The following is a 25,467-nucleotide window of genomic DNA, read 5'->3' as shown; positions in this document are numbered from 1 at the left end:
AGGAGATGTCAGGTTAGAGGAAACGGCAGAGAAAACACAAAGACCCTGGATTCCTCCCAATGTCAAAGCGAACTGACGGACCTGTGAGGCGTTTGCGTGGTGATCAAAGCTCGGCCCGTCACATGCCGCGGCCGGCTCTGGTTCCCCCGTCCTGCTTTTATCAGATTGTTAGCGAGATATATTAGATTACAGACGCGGCGGTGTTGGGTAACCGAGGTTTCACTTTTGTGTCGGCCTTGATTGGATTCATTGTGGCGTTCCTGGTAGAGATTAGAGTTCAACCAGTGCAGTGTTCGCTCGTGCCATGAGTTTAAGAGTGAGGTTGGGTGTATTCACTCATATCCTGAAATGTTACTATTGTAATGCCCCCCCCAAAAAAACACCACTGCATTTAGTGTTCCTGTGCTTTTATTTTGACAGGGTGCAAAAATGTGCAATAAAAGTAGAAGACACCAAAGAGAGAGTGCATACTTCTAATCTTTCAATGATGTCAACATTTAATCAATGATTAACAGGTTAATGACTTGACCCCCCTCCCCTGCTTATTACATAATACAGATAGTAATACATATTATTATTATCATGTATGTACATATACGATCATGTACATACATTATACAAGTGCATTTCAGCACTATTGAAATTCTGAGAAAGTGTTTGCATTCTGTCTCAATATTGGATCCGAGTTATGACTTGTAATGTTTTTGTTGTACAGTTCTGCACAGACAACCAGAATAATCTTGCTTAACTGTAATAAGAGATAGTTAGTGTGTGCTTGTAAAGTGTGTTGTAAGCAAACATCTGATAAAGCCAATATCAACGCTGATGTCATCAGCGTAACCCTTACATTTCCACATAGATGTTGTTTTATTGCATTGAACCAGGTGTGAATAAGAGCTACCAGTGTTGTGTTGTGTTCATGGGTGTTGGCTCACTGTACGCCAGCGTGCCCTGACACGACTGCTATTGGGGGGGGGGGGGGGGGGGGGGTAATGTGTATGAGTGTAGAATGGATAAGTCACGTTTAAATTGTGTTTAGCTGTCATTCTTGCCCAAAACAAAGGCCTCCTGTTACTCGAAGCGAACACCACAAAAGTATCAAATGACATCTAATAATACAGAATTAAATGTAATTGCACTTTGCTTAAATGAGCGCAAAGGATTTAAACTCACTGTTGCTTTTGTTGTGTTTAGCCAGCGACTTCATTTTCAAGCTCCAAATCAAAGCACTTATTTTAATTTCAAGTTAATGTGAGTTAAGTGGTGCTGGAGCACAGCAAACACGGTGGTAATCACAGTATCAAATGAAAAGAAATTACTACCTCACTCACGTGGCTGACGTCCATCTAGTGCACTGCAAGGTGGTGTCTAACTGATGTCAACAATGAACTCATGCAACCAAATTTGCTAACGTAAGGTAACACGTTTGTTGATTTAGTCCTGGAAATATCAATCAAAGCTACAGTATATAACTATAAAAAACACAATCCACACATCAGCTGATCTGTGACATACTTTATATTGATGAGCTTCGACAGTTCAAGAAGGTCACGAGGTTTCAGGGTTTTAGTTTTGTCCCACACATGTCTTCGTCTAATAGGTTAGAGACCTTGTTCCGAACTGTTAGAATTATAAAACTAGTACTGTGACACTGGAACATGTGTAAAAGGTTTAGATGAGATTATTGAATATTGTTTGATGGTAGCAGATTCTGGATTCGTGTTGGGATATGTAGTCGACTTCAGCCTGAGCTCGTTGACGGCAATCAAAATTCCATTTGGTCTGCGGGGGGGGGAATTTGTCTAACGGCTGTTTAATGGTGGAGATTGGGGCGTTGATTGCTCCAGAGAGTTAGCTGGGAGAAGAACAGATGGTACAAGAAAAAGATGTGCAAAGTCACCCTGTGTGGAAAAAAAATTGATTTCTGCCCTGAAAAGATAGGAGCTTGTTTTGAGCCATTAGTGCCGGGAAGGATGTAATGTGTACGGAGAGAGGGACGTATCTGTTGTTGTGGAAATTACATAACCTAATCACAGGCCGCAACCACACACACTTCACCATCCTGGTCGCTTCCCCTACCTTTATCGTACCCCCCCTCTCACTGGGCTTCCAGTAATGCTCCACTGCTCAACCGCCAGTTTATGTTGGACCTGAATTCTCATGTATGATGAACATATTTAGTAAGGAGCCCCATCTGCACCGCCTCAGGGGCATTTTATCACCTGTGGCCCTGACAAGGGAGCACAGAAACATTCCAACAAGGAGAAAAAGAGGAGCGTGGAAGTTTGTTTTGTGCTCATATCTGGGATTGTGTGGTCACATGCCAGTCTAGAGAAAATATCCTTTGTTTGTCTTCAGCTTGAGGATAAAACAAGTACAGCAAACTCACCAGTGCACCAAAAAGTCACTTGCTATATTCACTACATTCTCTCGCCAGGGAGGTTATGTTTTCCATTCGCACTTGTGTGTTCACAGGATATTTGAAAGTTATCGACAGATTTCAATGGATTTGATGGACATGATCCACAGAGAATTCATTATATTTTGGTATCAGTTGGCCTGGTGGTGGCGCTGACATGACCACTTATACGGCCTCTTGAACTGTGAGTCATAGAATCAAGTAATTTTTCCTTCCATCTATCCGCATCTCCTCCTGTACCTTTGAGTCGGTAATCACAAAAGTTAACACGAAGATCTGGACTGAAAAGTTCTATCTCTTTCTTCTGATAACCCTCACCGTTTCCATATAATTGGCTGCCAAAGTTCAGTGGGCGTGGTTCGTTCAAAAAGTGCTGTATCTCATGAACTTACGCAAAATACAACACTTAGTTGAGTTCACTTAAGTTTTCTCAATAACTTAGGAACCGGACATGGCGGAATCAAACGTTTGTTGGTTTGTCAGTGGCCACACAGGTTTAATCGTTCCGCCAGACGTCTGTGCTCGGCGGTCGTACCTCCTGGTTGTTTTCTTAAGCATCTGCAGCTCATCTCTCCTGTTGCGATGAACCGGCTCTGAGGAGAATGCGGCGTCGCTGCCAAAGCAAACCCACAGAAACTCGATGAGTGTCCCTCTGCCGTAGCTCTGGGGATCAGCTCGCAGTTCATTGAAATTCCACTGATATTGGAACCTGACTGGGCGCTCGCTGTACTCTGCCGGGCCTTTTTTCAGACTCATTATGCCTTCCTGCTGAACTGCAGTTTCACATATGCATATTCTCACAACAATCTGGCTCTGGAATTTGCTGATCAAACTGTTTTCATTCGTGTGCAGAGCTCAAAGTTACCATTGAACGTTAGGTGATGATATCTACTGTCAACGACTCCGCTTTTCACTCTAAGCAAGGACGCAGAGTCGACTCGTCTTTGCATTCAAGATGAATGGGTCCACACGCGTTATCTGATCTGGTTTTACAATCCTGCTCTTGACCTAGATTGAACAAGGGACTGACACTCAGCACTTTAACCAGCACGCTATCCTCCAATGGCAGAATGTTTATGCTGATTGAGTGTTTACAAGCTTGAATTTTCGGATTTGTACCAAGCGTCTGTACCGCATCGTTTTGGTCAGGACTGTTACTTAAGTGGTACCAAATGCTTGGGGAATGTGTTGATGTGATATTACCGTCTGTCTTACGAGCTCCGGTAACATGTGTCCACCAAAGATCAAATCCTCTTGAACATCTTATTTGTGAGTGTAATCATTCTCCCCTGTATCCGCCGCAGTGATTTCCTCTTTCCTGTCTGAAATCATCCCTCTCAACAGGAGTCGGGAATACAAATGAGGAGCAATAACACTGTTGCATGCAGGCTGTCAGGCTTGGACATTTCGTGTTTTCCTCACGTCAGTCACGGCTGCAGTCGCCCCAGAGGCCTCGCTCCTGCTGCGCTGTGCGGTAGGTGGACTGCTCCACCGTTTGTTTGGAGGAGCCGGTCCTATGGGCTATAAGGGGGCTCGACTGTGAACTCCACATATTGCCTCTGGCGTGTAGGTTGTCATGCAACATCAGAGGGGAAAGTGGTAGCTGGAGACTGGATAATAAGCCACACTTAAAGTTCGCAATCATTTCTCTATCCACATTAATGCGATTTTGTCTCAGAGGTTTGGTTTTGGCACGAGAAATGTTCTGAAATGGAAATTGTTGGAATGCTTGAAGATTCGCTCATACTTAACGGTTCCATTATAGACGCGTTCTCAAAAACCTACAATCATCTAGGGATTATGCTTTTTTTCTGATAGATTTAATTTTGTCATTCACCTTCAATAAAAGCGCGATAAATAAACAGGCTCTGACAGGCGGGTCGGGTCGTTGGGCACAGGTGACTTCACTTTTGGTTCCTGACGCAGATGTTATCAATTACACGGCGCTCGCACCCTTGCTGACCCGTTCTGCAGCTTGTCTCCCCGTCCATAGGCCCAAACTATACGAGCCGCCTCACGTGTGGGGACAAAAAGCAGTCTGGAAAAAGCATCGAGAGGAAAATGAGAAAAGAGCCACAGCTAACAAAACATAAAAACAATCTGTCCTTCCAGAGACAGCTTGATCCCATTACTAAATCAGATTTTTAGTAGCCAGCCTCTGCTCGGCAAGAAGCTCCATCTGAAATAATTGAATTGTGCCCATTCTGAAGCTGCAGGGCACGCCGGCTGCTAGAGGTATTTGTTTTGTTTCTACAAGACATTATCTCTTTAATTAGGCCGTGATTTAGGCCCGGCCCCTTTTACATAAACGACAGAGAGGAAATAATCTTTGGAGGCAATCATTGCTTTCCAAAACCGTTCTCTCTTGTAATGATTGGACAAAGGCTCGGAGCACCTACGGCGCCCGGGAACACAGGCATCTTGTTTCCGACCGCAATGTTTTTGTGAGGAATTTGATTGAATGCGTAATTTGCCCGGCATGTGTTTTGAAAGACACAACATTCCCTTCTGAAGCTGCATTAACCTTTATTGGAATGTTTTACCTGGAAATGTGCTACAAAATTGGTGGCAGACGTTCCCTGCATGCACAATTCTTCCTCATTACTAGAAACCTGGAAATGAGAGGAACATTAACCGAACCAAACATGGAGATCAGGACATTCAGTGTCACCCGATGTCAGACGTGCAAACCTTTTTATTGCCAGGTGTGTTGTTCAGGTGCAGGTTGGCAAAGAGGGTGATTAAGCACTGCCATCAGGTGCCCTCAGGCTGCAACTGCTCCCCAGCTGCCCAGCAGACACTCGTGCAGGAAGGGAGGGGACAAGGGGGGCATGAGTCATCACATTTAACATCTGGGCTTAAGGGGAACGGCCGCCCAGCGTTCCCCAGATGGCCAGTTTTGATCCGCCGTCAACTGTTTAGTTCATCCCGGTTGTCCTTGTTGGTGTGTGATCCATGGAGCGTGGAGAACGAACCCGCAATGATGATGTGAATGCATTAGTTAGTTCGCTCACATGCTCTCAGTACTGGAAAGTATTTGTCCTGACTGCGATTAGAGGCAGAAAATGTGATTAAGCTGATATGGGCTGATGCAGTCATTTTAATTGGTAATTTATTGGATAGTCCTAACTTGGATAAAATATTCTGCTTTTAAATGAGATTAAGTTAAGTACCAGGTTACGTACTTAGTTACATGGATTCAGAGCATTGAGCGCCCTGACAATGTGAGAAAGCCATTTGCGCTGCGGTTGCTGCTGCTGCTGCCTCTTTCATAGCTTCCTGGATGCCGTGGCCCTGGCTACGCTTCGGCCCGGCATGTCTGTGGTCCGCTTGATAGGTCCGCGAAACACGAATAGTCCCAGAGTTGTCGGAGCTCTGAATAAAAGCGAGCGCCCGGCCAAGAAAACCCGGCTTCTGCAGCCAAAACACACCATGGCCGAGCAGCGAGGACGGAGCGGCGCTTGGCTCTAACTGCCAGTGGCTTGTTCTCGTTAGATAAACCCAACCCCAAAGAGGGCCAGCACAGATTTGTCCTCCTTCCTGTGACGGAGCTCCACAATGCCCCGAGACATCTCTTCCCTTCAAGCGTTCGCAGCGAGTCAAGGTCGAGCGGCACAATAACAGGGCGTCCAGCTTGTCACGCTGCCAGTGCGGACAGGTTCACTGCAGGAGCGTTGGAGGTAGAATAGGAGAATGTTCTGGGATAGCAGATGTCAAACAAACCAATTCGGCTCAGTGCAACGAGCCAGACAGAGGAGCAGATTAAGTGTACTTGAGATACCAGACATTCCTTGTTGGAAGTTCGTGCGGAAAAGGAGGCAGCTGGAGGTCAGGGGTCACATTGCGGTGTGCTGATAAACTGTTGAGGAGATAAGCCGTTATTAACTCTGATTAAGGTACAGGATGTCCTGCGTGTCGGCCCTGGCCTGTTCTGATCTCATTGGCCTTTTTTCAACCATTGTGAAACCGCCACCAATTTGTCTTTGTGCTCCTTTGTGTGTGTTCGTACTCGATTTAAACGACAAACATCAGAAAAGAGAAAGGAGGTGAAATGATGATGAACGAGAGAGCAGCGTGCTGTTCCTGCCGCTCTGGCTTGTCTTCGGGCTCTTCATCACTTCATCACATCCCTTTTTCCGAGTGCCTGCGTTTGGACGCTGGGCTGAGAGATGGAAAGCAACAGGCTGGTGGTTCTGTCCCATCGCAGCGTCAATTGCCAGGCCCGCATTGTGCTTCAGTTTGCTGGGACCTTTTGTGTGTGGAGGTCGGGGCCGCTGTTTAGGAACATTAGGAAGGAGGAAGAGGAAGTGTGCATGCTAGCGCCGGGGCCAAAACAAGATTAAGGGGGTTAGACAAAACACTGGGCTACTTCCCTCCCCTGCTGCCTCCGTACGGTGCGCAGCAAGCACCCCGTTATTACCGCTGCTTTGCAGGAACAGAATTCATTACGATAGAGGCAGGACCCAGGAGACGCCGGCGGTCTGAGCGCTCTAGCAGCCATCGCCGCCGGCCTGCCTGCCTGCCTGCCTGCCTGCCTGCCTGCCTGCCTGCCTGCCTGCCTGCCGCCGTTGCCAACTCTGGTTTGAGTTAAGGCCACACTCGTCTGTGTCTGGGTCGCAGATGTTAAACTCATCTCACCACGGCTGCTCCAGACAGCACAAAGTACTCGTAATAACGGGGAGAGAGCTGTTATTACTCAATGTCGTGTTTTAAGAGGATGAGTCAGTACGTTTACATGCAAAGATTACACTGCGATTAAGGCAATAACAGATCACGGTGCCATGTATACGCCACAACGCCCTGTCTTTCAAATCTGAGTAGATTTACTCATAAATTAATTTACTCAGGCATGTAAACACGTTTCCTGAATGGAACTACTTGGCTGTTTCTGCCATTACGCAACCCCTTCATGTACACTAAGAGAACAGCTGAATTCTGTTAACACTTCAGACCGGAGGGTAAAAATACCACTTTGACTCTGTTTACATTCGTCGTCTGTAACCACGCTCATGCCGGCAAATGAAAAGGGAAACCGACTGTGATTGACTTTAACCCCTCATACTATTTGCTTTATTTAAATGAAGATGTTTGGACTTGATGATGTTGTATAGACTTAGTTATGTTTGATTTAAATCGATTTTTGGTAATTGAATTAAGAGTTCTGTTCAGATGAGGAAATAATGACGCAATGTTTAGGTTCATATTTTTCCTACATTATATTTTAGACACATCAAAAACTGCAACATATAAATAATTTTTGTCCGTTTACATTTTTGCCTTAATCAGTGTTTTGTTCATGTGAAGGTGAATCCGTTCCTGAAGGTGCCGGGTTCAATTCTCTCATTATTGCATTAAGTGTGTACATGAAATCTATGATCCAGAATCTTAAACAACAGACCCAACACCACCTGAACTCAATCTGCAGGGTTGCAACCTGCGATCAATATGATTACAAGCATCAAAGATCAGGATCCAGTCGCGACCCTGTGTGTGTTTGTTGACGCCTGAGGGCTCAGAGTAAAGTGCAGCGCTTCAGAGAACACACAGCGGCCTGTAAGTGCGAGCGGCGTGCGCGTCCTTTGCCAGCCTGTCAGCTGTGTTTATGAGGAGCGGGCGTGAGCAAATATACACGGAGAAGATAAAGAAGAGCCTCCTGCCCGGGGGGTCGCTTCAGTCAGACTCCATTTCCTGCGATGAGAGAGTGTTTACACCTGGAGGAAGCGGAGGAAGCAGAGGGAAAAGCAACGAGTCATTCCAGGACAGGTCTTTATTTCCGTCTGTGAATTTTAATTGACCTGAAATCTGCATCTAATTAGTCGTTTTTCTCTCACTGCTTTTATGTCGAACTAATTTGTCACAAATCACAAACAGCAAAACATTTAGCAGGAATGCTTTAAAGCTTGTCAGTTAATTACATCGCATTCGCTGTGTTTTCCCGCCTCGCCTGTCACGTTATCGCACCTTCTCTCTCAGCTGGAGAGTTTGTTTATTCAAGACTCTAATCTTACTTGCGGCGCTACTTGAAGCACTTGAAGTTCCATCCTGGTTTTGAATCGATAATGCTTGCTGCCATGTTTGACAGGAAAACTGCCGCCGTTTTTCAGATTGACACGACGATTCAGTGTTGCTATGCAGCCATGCGCCCCCGGTGTTGACGGGCATGAATTGAAAATAAAAATACGCTCTGTAAACTCTTATTCCCAGAGTGTTCAAGTTTGCGTGTGAAACTTGTTGAGTACATGCGGAGCAGGTCAGGACCACATGTCTGTAAAAGGTCAGAGGCACAGCTTGAGATGTACTAAGCCTGCTGAAAAGCACAGAGGAAGGGTTATGTAAGGTCTGCTGCTTACCTCTTAAGCCTCGTTCAAACGTGCCCTGCAGTCAGGAAAACGCCTGCATGAACCTGGAGACACTCCAGCCAGAACAGAACGGGGCTGAGAACTTCCCAGGTTGTCGCGATTTCCAGAACGGCATTCGAAGAAATGTCTGGAATCCGTAACAGGAACGCGCAGAGATTCAAGTTATTAATGATTATGACCAAATAACGGCAAATGTCCTGCATCACATCCTGCCTCCACCTCCTCCTTCTGCTTCTACAAAGACCTGCGTGCATTTATTTTGCCTTGTTTGATCTTGGCTTCGAGTGTGAAAGGGAAACATTCCGTTCAGGTACACATGTGTGCACGGAGCTGTAATCTGCGTTGAGGAGCTGAGTTCTCGCAGTCCTAGAGTCAATGCAGCAATGACTGATGGTTTTCCTTGTTTTTGTTTTTACTCCGTATTCCAGGTTCATCTCTGTGTTGTTCCTACTTCTCTCTTGAATCCCACATGGGCGAGCAGAGGGCCGAGTAGGGGCTGTGTGGTTTCCTGTTGAGGTCTGCGGCGTTGGAACGTAAACGTCCCCATTTATACGCAGAGAAAAAAAAAGAAAGCTACAAACGCCTCTGCTCCAACCCTGCACACACAAACACAGACACACATACTCTCACACACACTCGCCAGATGCTTTGAAAGTTCACTCAAAACTTCTGATGGGTTCCCAACCTGCTGTGGAGGTTACACAACAAAAGTGACTCTGGCAAACTAGAGATGTGCCAGGGGGGGACGTTTCCCACAGAGGCATCAAAGCTCATCCAGAGGGTGACCGAGCAGCCCTCAGGCCTCAGACACACACAGACACACAAAGACACACACAGAGCAAAAAGCGATGCATCTGTCTCCATGGGCATCAGCAATCCCTTTGGACCCCTGACGCTTTAGTTGAAATCCATTTTTTGCTCTGGCCCCCCTGTGTAAAGCCAAACTCACGCTGTGGTTTGGACGAGTCCTCTCTCTTTTTTTTGCCGCACATCGATTTTTAAAATATTCCAGTCGCACTCGGAATGAAGATGAAGGTCAAGCTTGGACACGGGAGTTCAAAGCCAAAATGAGCACAGACTTCACTTGATAAACACAGATTTTTGAATAACGGAGCTTTTGTGGCCAATACAAGCTTTTTGATTCATGAGAATGTCTTGTACGCAGTTTGACTCTGTCCCCGAGCAACCCTGTCCCACAGAAAACCCATGTTGTGCAATTTTAGATACTCACTCACTCAAACGGGAAAGGGCAGGATGTGATTGAAACCAGACACAGATTGGCAGCTGCAATGCATCTTGAACTCTACGCTTTGGAGGAAAAGTTGTAGATTTAACCACTAGGGGCAGAAAAACCTCTAAAAGAAGCTGACAGATGAAGATGTCGGTGAACAATCGCTCGTTTGCACATTCTGTAGACTGCATGAACCCACCAGTGTGTTATTATGATTCCACACTATCTCCTCTCTTAAATGTACCAGCTCTTATGGGATGAATGCCAGCTTTGTGTGTGTGTGTGTGTGTGTGTGTGTGTGTGTGTGTGTGTGTGTGTGTGTGTGTGAAGATCAATGAAGGTCCAATCACACCTGCAGCAGCTCCAGCGACTCTTCTGTCCAGCTTGTCGTTGGTTCTAACTCTGACCTTGGCAGTCTGTCGTCTCTCACTGCTTCTGATTAAAAGACAGCGGGCACCGGCGCAAAGTCCTTTCCTGCCAATCCCCATCCTCCCTTGTAGATCATGGTAATGAAGTCGCTTGCTGGGGGCGAGCGACAGGTAATTAATACGCACAAGTCGTTAAGCTCGCAGTCTTGTTGGAGTGCGGCCTCTGGCGTACGTCCCCTCCGCTTGCTTAGAGATAAATCTAAGGACTAAGGGGATGGATGCTGGCAGGGAGACAGGACATCAAGAGTGTGTGAGTGTCTTCACCAAGATCTTGAAGATGAAGGGTAAATACACACTCGGAGTCAGTAACTGCTGCTTATACATTGTTTGGTGATGACTGTAGAATACATAATGTTGTTTACACTGGTGAAAAAAAATGCATTTTGTTCATTTCTAATCAACTTGATGAGGGATCTGCAGCTCCAAAAATATGCTGCTGCTTAATTAGTGAAGCACCTTTTCAGTATGAATCAGAAATGACTCAGAATAATGAAGGTTTGGGTTGCTAGAGGTTAATTGCTGTCGTTCCTGGATGTAGCGTTAGACATCTTCGCAGCAGTCTATCGTTATAGCAGTCAACAAAGCGGTTAGCTCACACCCTCTTGTGGTTAATATTCACGGGAGAACAAATACAGACCGACACCGTCTGGGAACTTAAGAGCGTTTATTTGCGCATGCACGCAGTATAAATAGTGCACGCAGGCACACACGTCACAACAGAAAAATAACGTCATAACATAAAATACAACAACATAACGTCACTGTGTGTGCCACTCAACATGACTTTGCCACCCATAACATCAGATATGTTTAACACTGGATGTGTTTGCATTGTTTTATGTTGCAGCCGTGCAATATGGACAAAATTAGAAACACTCGGAAATACCAGTGGGAGAGTGCTGTTGTGCGGGCTGCAATCAAAATCATTGGAATTCCCGTCGTCAGGGCCGGCGCTTTCCAGTGATAGATGGTTGATCATTTTCCTCCCTAGTTTCCAACCACAACAGAAATTCCAATGGAGTGTGACGTCTTCTGCAGATGGAGCTTCTTTGCTTCCAGTCGTGCGTGGTGGCGGACGTGAGCGGACCGGGATACTTATTTTATGGAGAAGTAAACTGTCTTGTGGGGTCTTACTATTGTAAACAGGAAGCGGAGAGAATTCTGGCACCCTTGCTGCTTCTTCTTAGCTCACACTGGTGATTTAGCTCTTTGGCTCACAATCACAGGAAACTGTCCAGTTTACATGCATCAACCTTATACACTGCCTGATTCTTTAGATGCGGCTCACAGATTTCAGTTCTGGCTCACTGGGAGTAAATCCAGGATCAATAATCACGTAATGCTGCAAGTCTTTGGTCAAATGTTAGTTGATCCCAAAGTCCTAATGAAGTAGAAAAAGTGCTTCCATTCCATCACGACTGCCCAAAACAAGATGAAGATGGAGACTGCAGAGAGTTTAAATTGACCATATCTGGCAAAACAAAGCCAGATGTGGCAGCTCTCTTTTCAGGGATGTGGTTTTGCAAAGAGCCTGAACCAGAGGACGTCCAATGAGACATTTAGAAAAAATGCATAACTAACATCAGGCCTTGTAAGTACTGAATTAGTAAGTAAGTAAACAATTTAAACAGTGTTCTCAAATCAAACAGTCTCAAAAGCACGTCACTATGAGTCTTTGTCCACCATTGTCTCCAAGTCGGGTTTGTGTCCCATAACTGTGGCAAGAACGCTCATGAAGAACAGATTGCAACGTCAAAACGACCGTCCTGAGTAAATACAAAAAGACACCAAATTGAAAACGTCCTGCTTTAATTTGCAGATCTCATTTTTCTGTCTGCAAAAGAGTTACATAACCACCATCAGACCTCCGGGGGCTCTGTGTAACAATGCCGCTCTGCATCTGACATGAGTGTGTGTTCAGAGTTAATCATTTCAAAAGGAGACACAGTCAAAACACGGCTCAGTCATCCGCCCCCTTCCCTCTGTTTACTTCTACCGTCCGAGGTAAGAAATGGCCCCCGGAGAAATCTGCAGACACATTTTGATGACATCAGCACCAAAAACACCCCTTATATGGCTGCACGTCGAACCCCCGTCCCTTTATTTGGAAGAGGGGAAATGAACAGCAGCTTCAAACTACTACAGTCCAAAATCTGCTGCATCTGCATCCAAAATAAACTTTCAGATCCCCCAATTCCAGATTTGAGGCGGTTTGTGCATAGCAGAGCGGTTAGTCACTGCACACTTCACTACGTGTTGACACAGGCCGACTTCTGTTTAATTTTGCATGATATACCCCATAATTCCTACCATTTATTTTCCACGTAATGTCTCAGTCTTCTGTCTGTAAGGGTTCCCGGTTAAGCTCACAGCTGTAAATTGCGTCCACCTGGGTGACATGACACTGGAAACGGGCGACTCGTGACCATTTTGCACCCCCTACTGGCATGTAATGGCACAGCAAGCAACGCCTGTTGTCTTATGCTATGTTAATCCCAAGAGGGAAAATACGCACATTTCTTGTTCAACTAAACTGAAGATAAAGATTGTTTAGTCAATCTTAATTAGCAGGCAAAAACTTTATTTAGAAGACGAAGCTTCTAAAACGTAATAGTTATTTTCTGAAGAGGTTTTCTGAGCGCTTGGTTACTTCTGGGAAGTAGACGAGAGTTGTAGCATTTAAACTGGGAAGAATGAGTCCAAAAAGAAAGGAGTGAGCCTTTTCCCCAAGGACGACTGATAAACCGTTTGGCAGGAAATGGCCTCGCAACAGCTGCATTCCTTGTTAACCTTGTAAGGCTATTTTTACCGCTGAAGGGCCCATCGAGCCAGCGCCTTTTGTTTGCCCCGCCGCAGCGCCAAACAGGAAAGGCCGGTTGCTTTGTGCCCTCCTGGGAGCGTTGCCCCGGCCGCTGTCTCTCGTCACAATCATCAAACGTCGGAGTGTCGCGCTCCGTTTGTGCAATGCATCTTCACCTCACTGACAGGCGAAACCCCCGGTTACTCCCATGGCTCCGCTTGCAATACATTTAAGAATCCAGATTACGAGGAGCGAAGTTGGACGCGTTCCCGGGCAATGTGGGAATGTTGGAGCGAGAAGTGAAGCCCACACTCCTCCGTCACAAAGGGATGTTTGCTTTGGGTTTTTGTTTGGGACAGGGACATTCCTCCCTGTCCCAAACCCCTGCTGACCGTCCCCAGGAGGTGAAAGGCCCTGGCGAAGGTCGTCTTCCTGTTGCCTGATGAGGTTTATGGGAGTTGTTAGTGTTCACAGCTCCTCTGGGATTCCTGGAAGTGAATGTGATCATGTCTTAAGAGAGTTAAGAGGAGACCCAGAGCCAGAGGTCACGGTTGCTGTTCTGGTGAGAATGACCTCTCCTGTCGTCCTGTCTCTCTATCCGACGCTGATCTAATGATTTTCTTCCCCCTCCGTTTCCCTCTTACTTCTTCTTCCACTCACAGAGTCTGGACGAGCTGGACGATGATGACGGAGGAGAGAAGGAGCGGAGGGAGGAGGAGGAGCTGGTTCAGGCCAACACTTTCCAGAACGAGGCCATGGCCGCCGACCCTGCCACAGGCCACTTAATGGTAAGGAGGGACACAGCGTTGGCGCTCTGCTCACGTCTGTCTTCGTCCTGCTTTCCTTTCACCTCTTCTGCCTAACAGAGGCACTGTTGCTCAGGGATGCAGAGCATCAGAGCTCTTTATGTGGAAGGTGTGTGCAGCTTTCTTGCTTTTAGTCATTTTCTCATGCAAATCTGACCTTTCATTGCAAAGTTACAGCCATTTCTCACAGCCTCATCCAGAAGTTTCTCCTCTGTCCCAAAGTGCTTTAGCAGAGTGACTCGCTACCATCTGAAGTAGAGACTATTGGTTTATACACAAGGCGTTTAATCGCATGCTCACTTAATAAAAACTGGCCTCGCTGTGAAGCGTCCAGGCGGTGTCACGTCACGTCAACGAATGAATGCAAAACAAGCCAAATCGGAAACCTGCACACTCCAAGTCTTTCGCTTCTGACGGCGACAATCATTTCTATTTAGGAGCACAGCTTCTGTACTTCCAATAAGAATCAGAAAGGCATCCAGCTGTGTAACAACCACCAAAACCTCGTTCTTTGAGCGTCTTTCTGTATCTGACTGACGTGAAAATTACTGCCTGAAAGTATAAAACACAAAATCAAGTGGGCAAATTGAGCTCTGAGGTGCTTTTTGTTTGGTTGTTTACACCGAGTGAGGTCTTGCGTGTGAAATAGGTACACAAATGTCACCCGAACAGGAAGAATGGCAGCACCTGCAGAGAAACGACCGGAAAAATATAAGAAGGGCCACAACTTCCTCTATTTACATGAAATACTGTGTGTGAACAAAAAAAAAAAAATCGAGTCAGATCCTTTTTTGTCGCCTCGTCTTGCATCCATCAGTCCCACAGCCTTTCATCTCATAGTGGTAGAGTTCCGTTTATGCCTGCTGTATCTATTCTTACCGTCTTGACGTGAGCTCTAATGGGGAGGGGATGTGGCTCGGTAGAAACAAAACCGTTGGACGTTTCATTGCCACATACGTCAAAATTGACGCTCGGCTCGGAGTCGTGTGCCGGCCACATGCGGACCATCGCTCACCAGGAGGCGAGCGGGGAGGGAGAAAAGGGAGCAGGAGAGATGGATATTGACGGGGATTTATTACAGACATCTGTAACAACGGAGCATCCCAAAAATGTGCAGGCTCTCGCAGGGCCCCATTTATCGGGGAGACAAACAATCGCCACATTGGGCCGGTTTTGATATACAGCCGCGGCGAGAGCGAGCGGGCCAGGCAGCTCACCGGCTACCAAGCTATCTGGACCAGGGGAGAGTTTTTAAACAGACTAACTGCAGACTAACTTCTGTTCAGAGAAGATCTGAACCGTCTCCACGGGCCTCAAAACGTTTCCCAACCATAACAGTGTTTCAAAATGGAAGCTCCATTAAGGATCCTTTCATCAGATGTGACAAAACTTCCTAATCGACCAAGATACAGAACGTACAACGGTTGACGCATCACATGATCACACCACAGACCACACACACACACACACACACACACACACACACACACACACACACACACACACACACACCAAACACACACACACACACACACACACCTCTGCTCTGTAAGCATGTGGTCCTGGTTATCGGGCCTTACTTCCCTTTGGTATGCAGGTCTGACAAGGAGGACCTGTCTTAGCGATCCGGCCGGCAGGAGCGGTATGGAACATTCCTTGGGATCATCTGCTTTAATGCGGCGCCAAAAGTCCAGAGCGGAGACGTCCAGGCCCCTGTCTTTCTGTCCACAGAACCCGTCTCCATCCATCACTTCTTATTGAGTCTTGGTTGTGTTTTAAATTGCCAGAAGCGTAGATTGTTCCGAGCTTCTCCACCTGAACAGCAGAGAAATGTCCACTAAGTGCTGTAAACTGGTTTCCATCTTGTTGTCTAAAGCATCCTTTCATCACATTCTCACCTCTGTTGATTCAAGATGTTTATGATTAAGGTTATGTAAGCCAACATACATATGAGTCCCAGCAAAAACTGATACTGATACTAGAAAACTTACAAAAGTCTGCAGGGAAGTCTTTAATTCTTTGTTTCTGTGTTTTCCCTAATATCCAAGAAAGACCAGTTTGCTTTGTGCCACTTCAAGCCTCGATTTCATTAGATGATACTACTGATGAGGCAATTTTTAAGATAAGGCACCAGGGTATTAGGACGTTGTTGTACAGCCTCTACTCTTTGCCTTATCTCTCTCCCTGGCCCTTAAACGCCAGTCTTGCATGCTTATTTGAACAGCATATCTGACTGGAATCGAGTGAATGCCTCCAGTAAAATAGCGATTTTATATCCACGGTCGCTGGCTGGAATGCTAAAACCTTTCGCCAGGCCTCCACTTTAGAGATTTATGAAAATTTAACAGCCTGTCAAAAACCTGACGAGATCGTAAAAGGCTGTCAGTGTTATTTAAAGAAATCTGAATGCGATGTTTGAGAGTAAACGCCTCTGTATCTTGAGTGGCAATCGGCCGGAGGTCAGCGATGGCGGCCAGTGTTTTAGTGAATATTGGTCCCGTGAAATTCTTAGGAGCTTTCAGGTGTGCAGCAGGGGCTCATGGGAGCTGTCAGGGCAGCTCAAGCATGATAAATAAAGTAGCACGGGCGCGTGTTGTGTGCAGTGAAGTGCTGGTACGTGACTTGAGCTGACCTTGTCTCGCAGATTCATATCCCAGACAGAAGGAGCTCTAAACGGAGCCTGGGATGCTCTCGGTAAACATGCTGTGATTTGATTATTCATATTCCAGCCTGCAAACGGACGAATCTGCAGAGGATCGGCCTGTTACTGATCAGTTCCAGAGGTCTTTTGAAAGCCTCCTTACATCTTCTGCAAGCTTTCGTCTTTTTTTCCTTATATGTTAACGTTGAGTTTCCTTCCTCTGCCAAATAAGCTTGGAGGTTGAAGAGGGGATGCATGCTGGGAGAGAGACGTAAGCGTAGAGTATTCCCTTGCTGCATTGCATTTTGCCTTAAAAGTAAATTGTAGAAATAAATGTAGCGTCAAAATGTGGAATATAAGACAAGGAAATTGTCTTAGAGGTTTTAGATTCTATAGATTCTGCTCTGATGTGATGCAAGGTTTTCACGCATCATTTCCTCTGGTTGGCGCGCCACCAAGAGCCAAACGCCTCAAATCAATCCCTTATCGGTCCGATCAGCTCCTAAACTCTCATTCTCATAAATGCGAGCCAACCAGGGGAAATCAGCACTATTTGCTTGGTGCCGTACAGCAATCTGGGCCTTGCTGTTTTTGCTCCGTCTGCACGTATGGCGCCGTGCATGCGTGAGAGCGAGGGCCAGAGCTGTCACACTACCTCCAATGAACCCCTCCTCACTATTGTTCCCCTCCGCTATCCTTGCTGTTGCTCTGGCTCGATCAATTCTCTGCTCTGACCCGTGTCATGTCAGCTGGACAACCTGGACTGGCACATACACTGTTACAGACTAAACCGTAACGTATATGTGTTGACACACGGAGCCAGTTTATTGGTCGATAAAAATCTATTAAAACCCCGTAAAAATTCAGTGTAGGTATAAATAAATAATTGAAAGGAAATAAAAGTGCTGTGGGAAATTAATGGGCCAGAACACGTTTTAGTACTTTTCTTCCCTTTTTTTTTACAATTTGGATCCCACAGTGTGTTTCAGGTTTCTACCCTGTGACAGTTTCCCATAAAAGCTTCACCACAAACTTCACTCCACCTGGATTCCTTCGGACAAAACATGGATGTGTGACAGTAACTTAGGCAATCGCAGGCTAATATACACTATATTTTACTTTTATTACTTATTTCTTGGAGATCTAATGTAGGTCATTAATCACCAAAGTCTACTTAATCGGGGTTCGGCTGGTTCCAGGTCCGATTCCGAGGTTTTATTCGGTGCAGGTCCCCTGCTACGTCTTCCATCTTTGTGAATCTGTCCACACTCGGTAACGGGTAACGGATGATCCGTCTCCTCTATCAAAGCTGTAACCCTTCACTGCACAGGAGTTTAGGTGAGAGAGAGAGAGAGAGAGAGAGAGAGAGAGAGAGAGACTCGCGTTCATCTCATCATCTCACAGCCAAATACCATTTTAACCCGAAGATGTTTTTGCTGCAGACCTGAGCGATATTTAGATTGTACGTGATATCGCCGTGGAAAAAGATGATAAACATTGCGAAACATGATTGCAGCTCGAGGCTCCGGCTGAACTATTAAACGTCACAAGGATCATCTATACGACAGATCAACAGCTGCCCGTCACAAACCTCAAGGCCTCTCTGTGAAGGCTGCTGATGAGCAAACAAACACAACCTAGGGCAGATAAATGCTGCTCTCTCTCTCTCTCTCTCTCCTTTGCTCATGTGTGGTTTTCATTTGTTTTTCTAGGAGACCCCAAGATCCGACGGCGGCCACCACAAAAGGTGAGTCTCTGTTTATTTTCCTGTGTTTTAATGAGGAGTTAAGTGAAGGAACAGAGGCCTGGGATGAGAGAACAAGGACCTTCCCCTTCTCCCGCTCTCGATTGTGAAGGATTTTCCGCACTTCCTTGGCTGGAGAGGAGTGATGTGTGTGTGTTTGAGCGCTAGTTGACAGAACGCCATCTGGACCTCAGACTTCGCCGCAGTGGCTGACAGGTAGAGCGCAGAGTCCAGATGGTTTGAGTCTGATGTGTCCGTTTCACCTCAGAGCGCCACCAACACCGACGCCAGACCAGAAAGTGAATCGGAAAGTTTGCGAGTGGAGGATTTCCTCTTCGCTTGTCTTCAATGTTTAGGGACGATAGAAAAGTGTTTCTTTTTGGGGCTCTTTTTTCTGGCTCCTCTTCCTCTCCACGCTCTTCCTCCTCATCCTCCTCCTCCTCCTCACCCGCTGAGGCTCCTGGGACGAGATGATTGGCTGAGCCGGCCTCTCCTCAGACCGGCACAGCAGGTCGCTAATGGGCCACAGTGTGAGGTTTAGTATTGAGGCCGCGGATGTGTAAGCTGGACTTCAACACATGCTGAGCGTGTGTGTGTGTGTGTGTGTGTGTGTGTATGTGTGTGTGTGTGTGTGTGTGTTTGGGTCGAGTGTTTGAATGCGACAGATATTTCTCAAAATGACTCAACATGATGTAGACTGGCATTACACACACCGCGTCTATGATTTGATGTGGCGTTTTTTGGGGAACGGCATGTCAAGGGGATGTGTGTGTGTGTGTGTGTGTGGGTGTGTGTTCGCTGCCATCAAAGGCGACTCTTTCCAATTTTCCAATTCAATGTTTTCACTAAAAAGGTCAGTAAGAAAATAAACGGCACATGAATATTCTCTTACCTTATCTCCCAGCTGTTCCGGTATTCCGTCTCCAAGTGTGGAGCAGTAAGCAGCAGAGCAGCTTAATGTTGCTCTGTCCCAGCTCCTTTCAAACAATATATAATATGATATTATACTCATGGCGCTACTGAGGGTTTTGAAGGTTTAACATGTAAAATTGTTTCTTAATCAAAATCCTTTTTGCACCATCTTGCTAACCTCCTTTCACAGGTTGTGCATTAATGGAATAAAAGCAAAGAGATGCTGAAAGGGGCCAAAACAAAGACGGTGTGATTCATAACTTCAAACCTTTTCGCCGATTTTCAAACAGCTGCGCGCTCATTTCAGTCTTACAAAGTGTCACATAAGTGTGTGTGTGTGTGTGTGTTGTTCAGCTCTGCAGGGCCGGGATCTGAAGAGGAAGTGTGCGGTGGCGGAGGCGGTAGCAGCAGACAAAGACACGCCCGTCAATGCAGAGACGGTGGCGCTGCGGCACCTGGAACGCTGGAGAAAAGGTTGGAGGAGCTGGAAAAGGTATTGATGACATTTATTTGTATGGAATTTGGGTGGAAATCAGAGGAAAGACAATAATCACAACACCTCAGAAAATCTGGGAGAGGTTCAGGAGACATCAATGACCTTGTTGACCTTTCTCTGGGTCAAATCTCTCACATTTCATGCCGTTATCTTGTGTTATTTGTTTCATAGAGGCGTCAAAGCAGCAGTTAATCTGCCAAAAGTCATTAATACAGCGTCATTCATGTGCAAACTGCATTCTTACCTGCTCGATTGGGTTTCTATGGAAACTGTTTCATGCTATCTGCTGTGGAAACAAAGTGAAAGTGTGTGTGTGGAATTCTCACAGTGCCAACACAAAAGGCGACCGCAGCTTCTTCATTTTTGTTTTGGAAAAATCATCACAAATAGTCTTCGATTTTGGGGAGAAGATTGATTAGATTTGAAGCGTTTGTTCTCAGTTTGTTCCTTTGTACCGCTGTTTCTGTATTTTTGTCTCCTACCCATCCATGGCAGTTAGGGACCGTGGTGAAGGTGTGAATCTCCAGTGTGATTTTACAGTGAAATGTGTGGTTGCAGGAGCTGGCCAGGGAGCATCAGGAGAACGACCGGCTGCTGAGGGCCCACCAGGACAAGGACGAGCTGATTGTGAAGCTGAAGGAAGAGATCGACTTGCTGAACAGAGTGAGTCCACCGTGCTGACGTTCCCATGTCATTCCTGGATTATTGCAATTGTTAAACTAACATGAATCCCTTCGCGAGCTCTTGGGGAGATCAGGTGTTGTCTGAGGTTGTTTTGGCCTCACAGCCGGTCGTGGGGGTCACGTTACGTCTTCGCCTCGCGCTGTCAGGGTCTAGAGGTCGCGGATGCACTTACATCCAGCAGCAGCAGACTTGAACTCTGTGAACCCTCGTCTCCTTTTTGACCCTAGACTGTCAACAATAATCCCTCCTCGACTCGACTCTCCTCGCAGCCGGCGCCCGCGGTCTCGGGGTCAATTCGACTGGTGAGAAAACAAAAATCTGAACTCTTGTTTTTTGGGAGGGATTCTCTGAAGAAAGAGAGCGGCGAGCAGAACTGAAAGTGTCTTGTGTCTGAGATGTTCAGAGAGGACAGATCGCAGCTCTCTCCCCCCCGCGGCAGCTATCCAAATCTGAACAAGAGATCAGACGGTGCCAACAACACACAGCATGCAGGGGTGTGTGTGCCGCTTTGCCAAATAGTCCATCGCTTATTATCTGGACACGTCCGTGCATTGTGATAGCCGCCGTACGACCAAGCAGAGCAGTATCACAGCGAGGGTCAGGAGGCCGCTGATAGCGCCGAACAGGCAGGAAGCAGGCGAGATGCAGGAGAGGGGGCTTTATGTGAAGGCCTGACGGGGCGATTACCATCGGAAACGTGCCAGAGAGAAAGAGGGAGAAGCCAGGAGATAACGGCTGATCCAGCCCTTGACTGCCGCAGAACTTTATTTGGGAGGAAAGCGAGAGATAAAGCCGAACCTGTGACCCCCGCAGTATCTCTCTCTCAATATGCGGCAAGGAAACAAAGCCGCTTGGGTTGTTGTTCCAAAGCTCAGATCCAATGTGGGCACGTATGCATCGTGCCACCAATGCAGATGAGATCCCGCTGGCGATAAAGCGAAATGAGGATTCTGACTTTTCCAAGGTTGAAGTGATGATCGTCAGGATGAGTTCGGAATCTCACACACGCACAAGGTTGGCGAATGAATATGGAGGGGGCAGGGGGGGCTGTGAAGATCACTTGTTCTTCGACACGTGTGTTTACGTGTTTCACGCGTTCAAGTGTCAAACTTGGAGGAGCACATTCGCAAGACGCAGCAAATACAAGTATGTGTGTGAAATTCCAAACCGTCACCTCAAAGTCAAACTTGCAAACTCCTCGGTTTGACTTCTAGAGTTCGTCTTCATTTAGAGTGCACTCGGACTTGTTCCCAGCGGCCACACGATCACGACTGCTGATGAGGTGCTCTCGTTTGCGACTAATTGAAGCTGTTAAAGTCCAATTTGTTGCTATGGCAGCGGTCCAGCTGGGGAGGAGACCTGCTTTAAAGCTCACACTCCAACCTGGCCGGGGCCCTCAAAGACATCGACCAGTCTGAGACGGTTGTAGAAGTACATAAGAGTCGGCAGGTCATCTGGTGTGAAGCAGTTACACTTACAGCTGCTTTCACCACCATTTTCTCACTGATTTAAAGACATTTACCTTCAGAAGGGGGCGATTGGCTAAGAGGAACCCTCAAAAAACAAATCAGTCAGCACCTTCATCCATGAGAGGAATGCTGCGGAATACTGATGCGTCTAAACCTCCCAACCGATGTTATTTAAGCTGAATTAAAACTAAATCAAATTGATATAAAAACTGAACAAAGGGCTGAAATGTAATTACAAAATAAATGACTTGATTTTGCTTGTGCTGTATCTTTATCTCACATGTACGTAGCTTTGATCCTCCAAATGAGTAAATGTAAATGTAATTAATACCTAAAAATTGGTAGAAACAACAATCAACTATATTTATTTTTTATTTAAAACCCAACAAAGTGTCCATAGTCCATATCTACCATAGGTTAATGATGGAAAGTGTCACAAATGATACAGAATGTTAATTTCCGCTCTTAAAAACTTCAAAGCTGAAAATGAAACGAAATTTGAAAGGAATATTGAAATAAAATGAAAATGGACCTCCAATGACCTCATCTCTGCTTCTGTCTCGCCACCTCGCAGGACCTCGATGACATCGAAGACGAGAACGAGCAGCTCAAGCAGGAGAACAAGACTCTGCTGAAGGTGGTGGGCCAGCTGACGAGGTAGAGACTTAGACGGAGCGCCCCCCCCCCCCCCACCCGTGCCCCCCGGGAGAATCTGTCACGCTGTATTTAATGTAAATGTGTTGTACATAGGCCCAGGTAGATTGTCCATTTTTCAAGTCTTAAAAAGCAAAAAACATCATGAATGTACACAGTCTTTTCAAAAATGATTTTGAGGCTAAAAAGTCTTGTGCGGTGTCGAGCTGTTGTGTTTACATGCACGTTCAATCTTTGATTATACTGCGATTGAAGCTTTGCTCTGTTTCCTGACTGGTAGTGAGTAATAACAGCAGGTTAATGAACAACAACTCCCGCAATATTGTTTTGACTTTAAGATAATAGATTCTTCCAATAGTCAGGAATACAACCTAGCATAAATGAAAGTAAACAAACAAACAAACAAATAAACCCAGATTATGTAAATGTTAATTGATGTATTCAGGCGTAATCGTAGCGTTGAGTGCATGTAAAACTAGTGATTGATTGTGACTTAAATCGCATAGACCAAATTCATCATCATCATCGTCATTGAACACATGAAGCCTGGCGCTTTATAAATCAACTGATTGATTTCTCTTCTTCCTCTTCCATTTAAATACCTGGTACATTCCTGGATGAAGTAAATTATACATGAAATAATGTCAATGCAAATGGTAAAGTTGACGCGAGCAGAGGCTTAATATCCCATTTTATCTCCTTACCCACTTCAGCGTTATCTGAGTTTCCTGCTTGTTTTCGGGTAAAACCTTCACATTCTGTAATTCAAGTGTTTACAATTCATGTCTTTGAGATAATGGTAGATGTTTAGGTGCTTTCTGTGGATTAATTTTTTTATAAACAGTATAGGCGTTAACCAAATGAATTGAAGGAGCGCTGGATTTGAGGTTTTGGCTGGTAGAGACGTTTTACTTTGACATTTCCAAGCATGTTTAGTTTCTAGTGACGGTCTGTAGATGATTCCACACACACACTCAATCACACTTTGGCACAAACGCACATCCATGAAGGGAGTTGAGGAAATGACACAAACCCGCCTCTCTCTCTCTCTCTCTCTCTCTCTCTCTCTCTCTCTCTCCCTCTCTCCATTACATTATGCATGTACAGAAGATTAAGACATTTAATAAAAGTTTGATTATCTCTCTTCTCAGTCGACTCGCTTGTGTTCATTAAGACTAATTTGATGTGATGATACCATGCCACTGAGTCGGTAATGCGATGTGACGGCAGCAGGGGATCACTTCCTCACACACACACACACATACAGACACACACATACACACACATTCACACACGCGCGCACACACACACACACACACAGCCGTGATGATTCAACGTGCCAATCACAACCTGACTGCATTACAGCCACCATCCTGGGACATAAAGCCTCAGTCTACCCCTTCGCCCTCTATTACTCTGTTCAAACCACTAATTCCCTCATATACCGGCAGAGTGGTGAGCCAAGCATCTCTATAGGAGCTATATCAGGGCTAATACCAAGTACATTTCCAGATAATAGCTTCTTATAGCTCACAGAAAGTGCAGGAGGCCTCAGCTGTAATCCCTATTAGCATTTTTATGGAAACTTGGAGGGTTTATTTGGAATCATGGCACAGAGGGCAAACACAATTTGGTGTTTCCTCCTTTGGGTTGTCAAACTGCGACGAGTCAGGCGATGTTATATAATCCTCCCGGCATGCCAGTCAGCCGCCTCATTGCCATCTTTTGTTCTTCTAAATAAGGGAAAAATGTCCTCTGAACCGACACATATGTGGCGATGGTGTACACATGCCACGGTTTATTTGTGCGTAATGCCTGTAAACAGAAACCCGCAAAGTGAATTAGATCTGAGCAGGCGGTGGTTAAGACGCGGGAGATGAGAGGCAGATTCTTATCATGTTCTAGAAGAAACCCGTATGTTATTGTCGCTGGTTTTCATTTTCATACACTCCGTTCTCTGACACAATCTCCTCCATCTTCTTGGGTCTGGAGGAAGCATTCACCCATAGAGGATGGAAGATGGAGATTAGGCTCCGAACGCGCAGAATATATTTTTGCAATTTCCTGCCCCTCTGGCCTTTTTCTTATTACGCAGCCACATTTTCTCAAAAGCCAACCTGAACGTGTCTCGTCTCTGCCCACGCGCCTCTTACACCACATTATTCTAAAAGGGAAAGTTCGAGCTGAGGTGACGTTTCAGTGCCTGTATGTAAATCGAGGAGGAAATTATCACCTTCATGCTGTTCTGTCCCAATCTCTCGCCTTCTCTTTCAAGTTTGTGCGATTTCTCCAACATCACGGAAGCGATCGGCATTCAATTACGGCGGAGGCAGACCACATCATGCCAGAGTGGAAACTGCTGCATCGCACATCCCGTCTTCCACACCTGGGACCACATGTTGAGCTGCCCTTTATTGAAAAGCCCTGTAAAAGTCAAAGGGTTCACAAACGGAGGGAAATCAGTCCAAACACATGACATTTACCAAATGGCATAATGTACCTATTTATAGTATCCAGCTTTGTTTTCAACAGTAGCGTTGCCATGACATTAGGAGCATCAGCTCTTAGTTAAAGCGTATTAATTGAGGCATTGTGGGATTTCTTTATTTCACCAACACACCTACTGTATAGAAATGCCTCCAGTATCCAATTTTAAGATATTGTTCTGTGTACTATTTGATATTGTGCGCAACTGTAAATAGTATTGTTCAGTTTGGAGTCTTGGGGGGGAAAAATACAAAAGTCAAATGTGAGCCACAGGTGTCCAAAAATATCATTATGCAGTCTGGCCAAATCCGGAGTGATTGGACGATTTCTTCTCCCC

The 25,467-nt window shown here is 45.9% G+C and overlaps 1 protein-coding gene across 2 annotated transcripts in view; it reads left to right on the top strand.

Annotated features, from left to right (window-relative positions):
* The window catches only part of pawr (PRKC, apoptosis, WT1, regulator), a 37,491-nt gene extending 13,698 nt beyond the window's left edge, over positions 1-23,793 (top strand). For both annotated transcript variants that reach the window (XM_076153500.1, XM_076153509.1), the window contains exons 3-7: positions 13,900-14,025; positions 18,397-18,431; positions 19,695-19,833; positions 20,395-20,499; positions 22,564-23,793. In XM_076153500.1, coding sequence (XP_076009615.1) covers positions 13,900-14,025; positions 18,397-18,431; positions 19,695-19,833; positions 20,395-20,499; positions 22,564-22,650 — 492 coding nt within the window. In that variant the 3' untranslated portion in view covers positions 22,651-23,793. The remainder of the gene's footprint in view (positions 1-13,899; positions 14,026-18,396; positions 18,432-19,694; positions 19,834-20,394; positions 20,500-22,563) is intronic.
* The last annotated feature ends 1,674 nt before the right edge of the window (positions 23,794-25,467 follow it).

The sequence above is a fragment of the Genypterus blacodes genome, unplaced genomic scaffold (assembly GCF_046128005.1).
Source record: "Genypterus blacodes isolate CSIRO-AG114 ecotype Tasmania unplaced genomic scaffold, CSIRO-AGI_Gbla_v1 ptg000007l_1, whole genome shotgun sequence".
Classification (NCBI taxonomy): Eukaryota; Metazoa; Chordata; class Actinopteri; order Ophidiiformes; family Ophidiidae; genus Genypterus; species Genypterus blacodes.
Note: the sequence above shows the minus strand (reverse complement) of the source record. Positions and strands in the feature narration are given on the sequence as shown.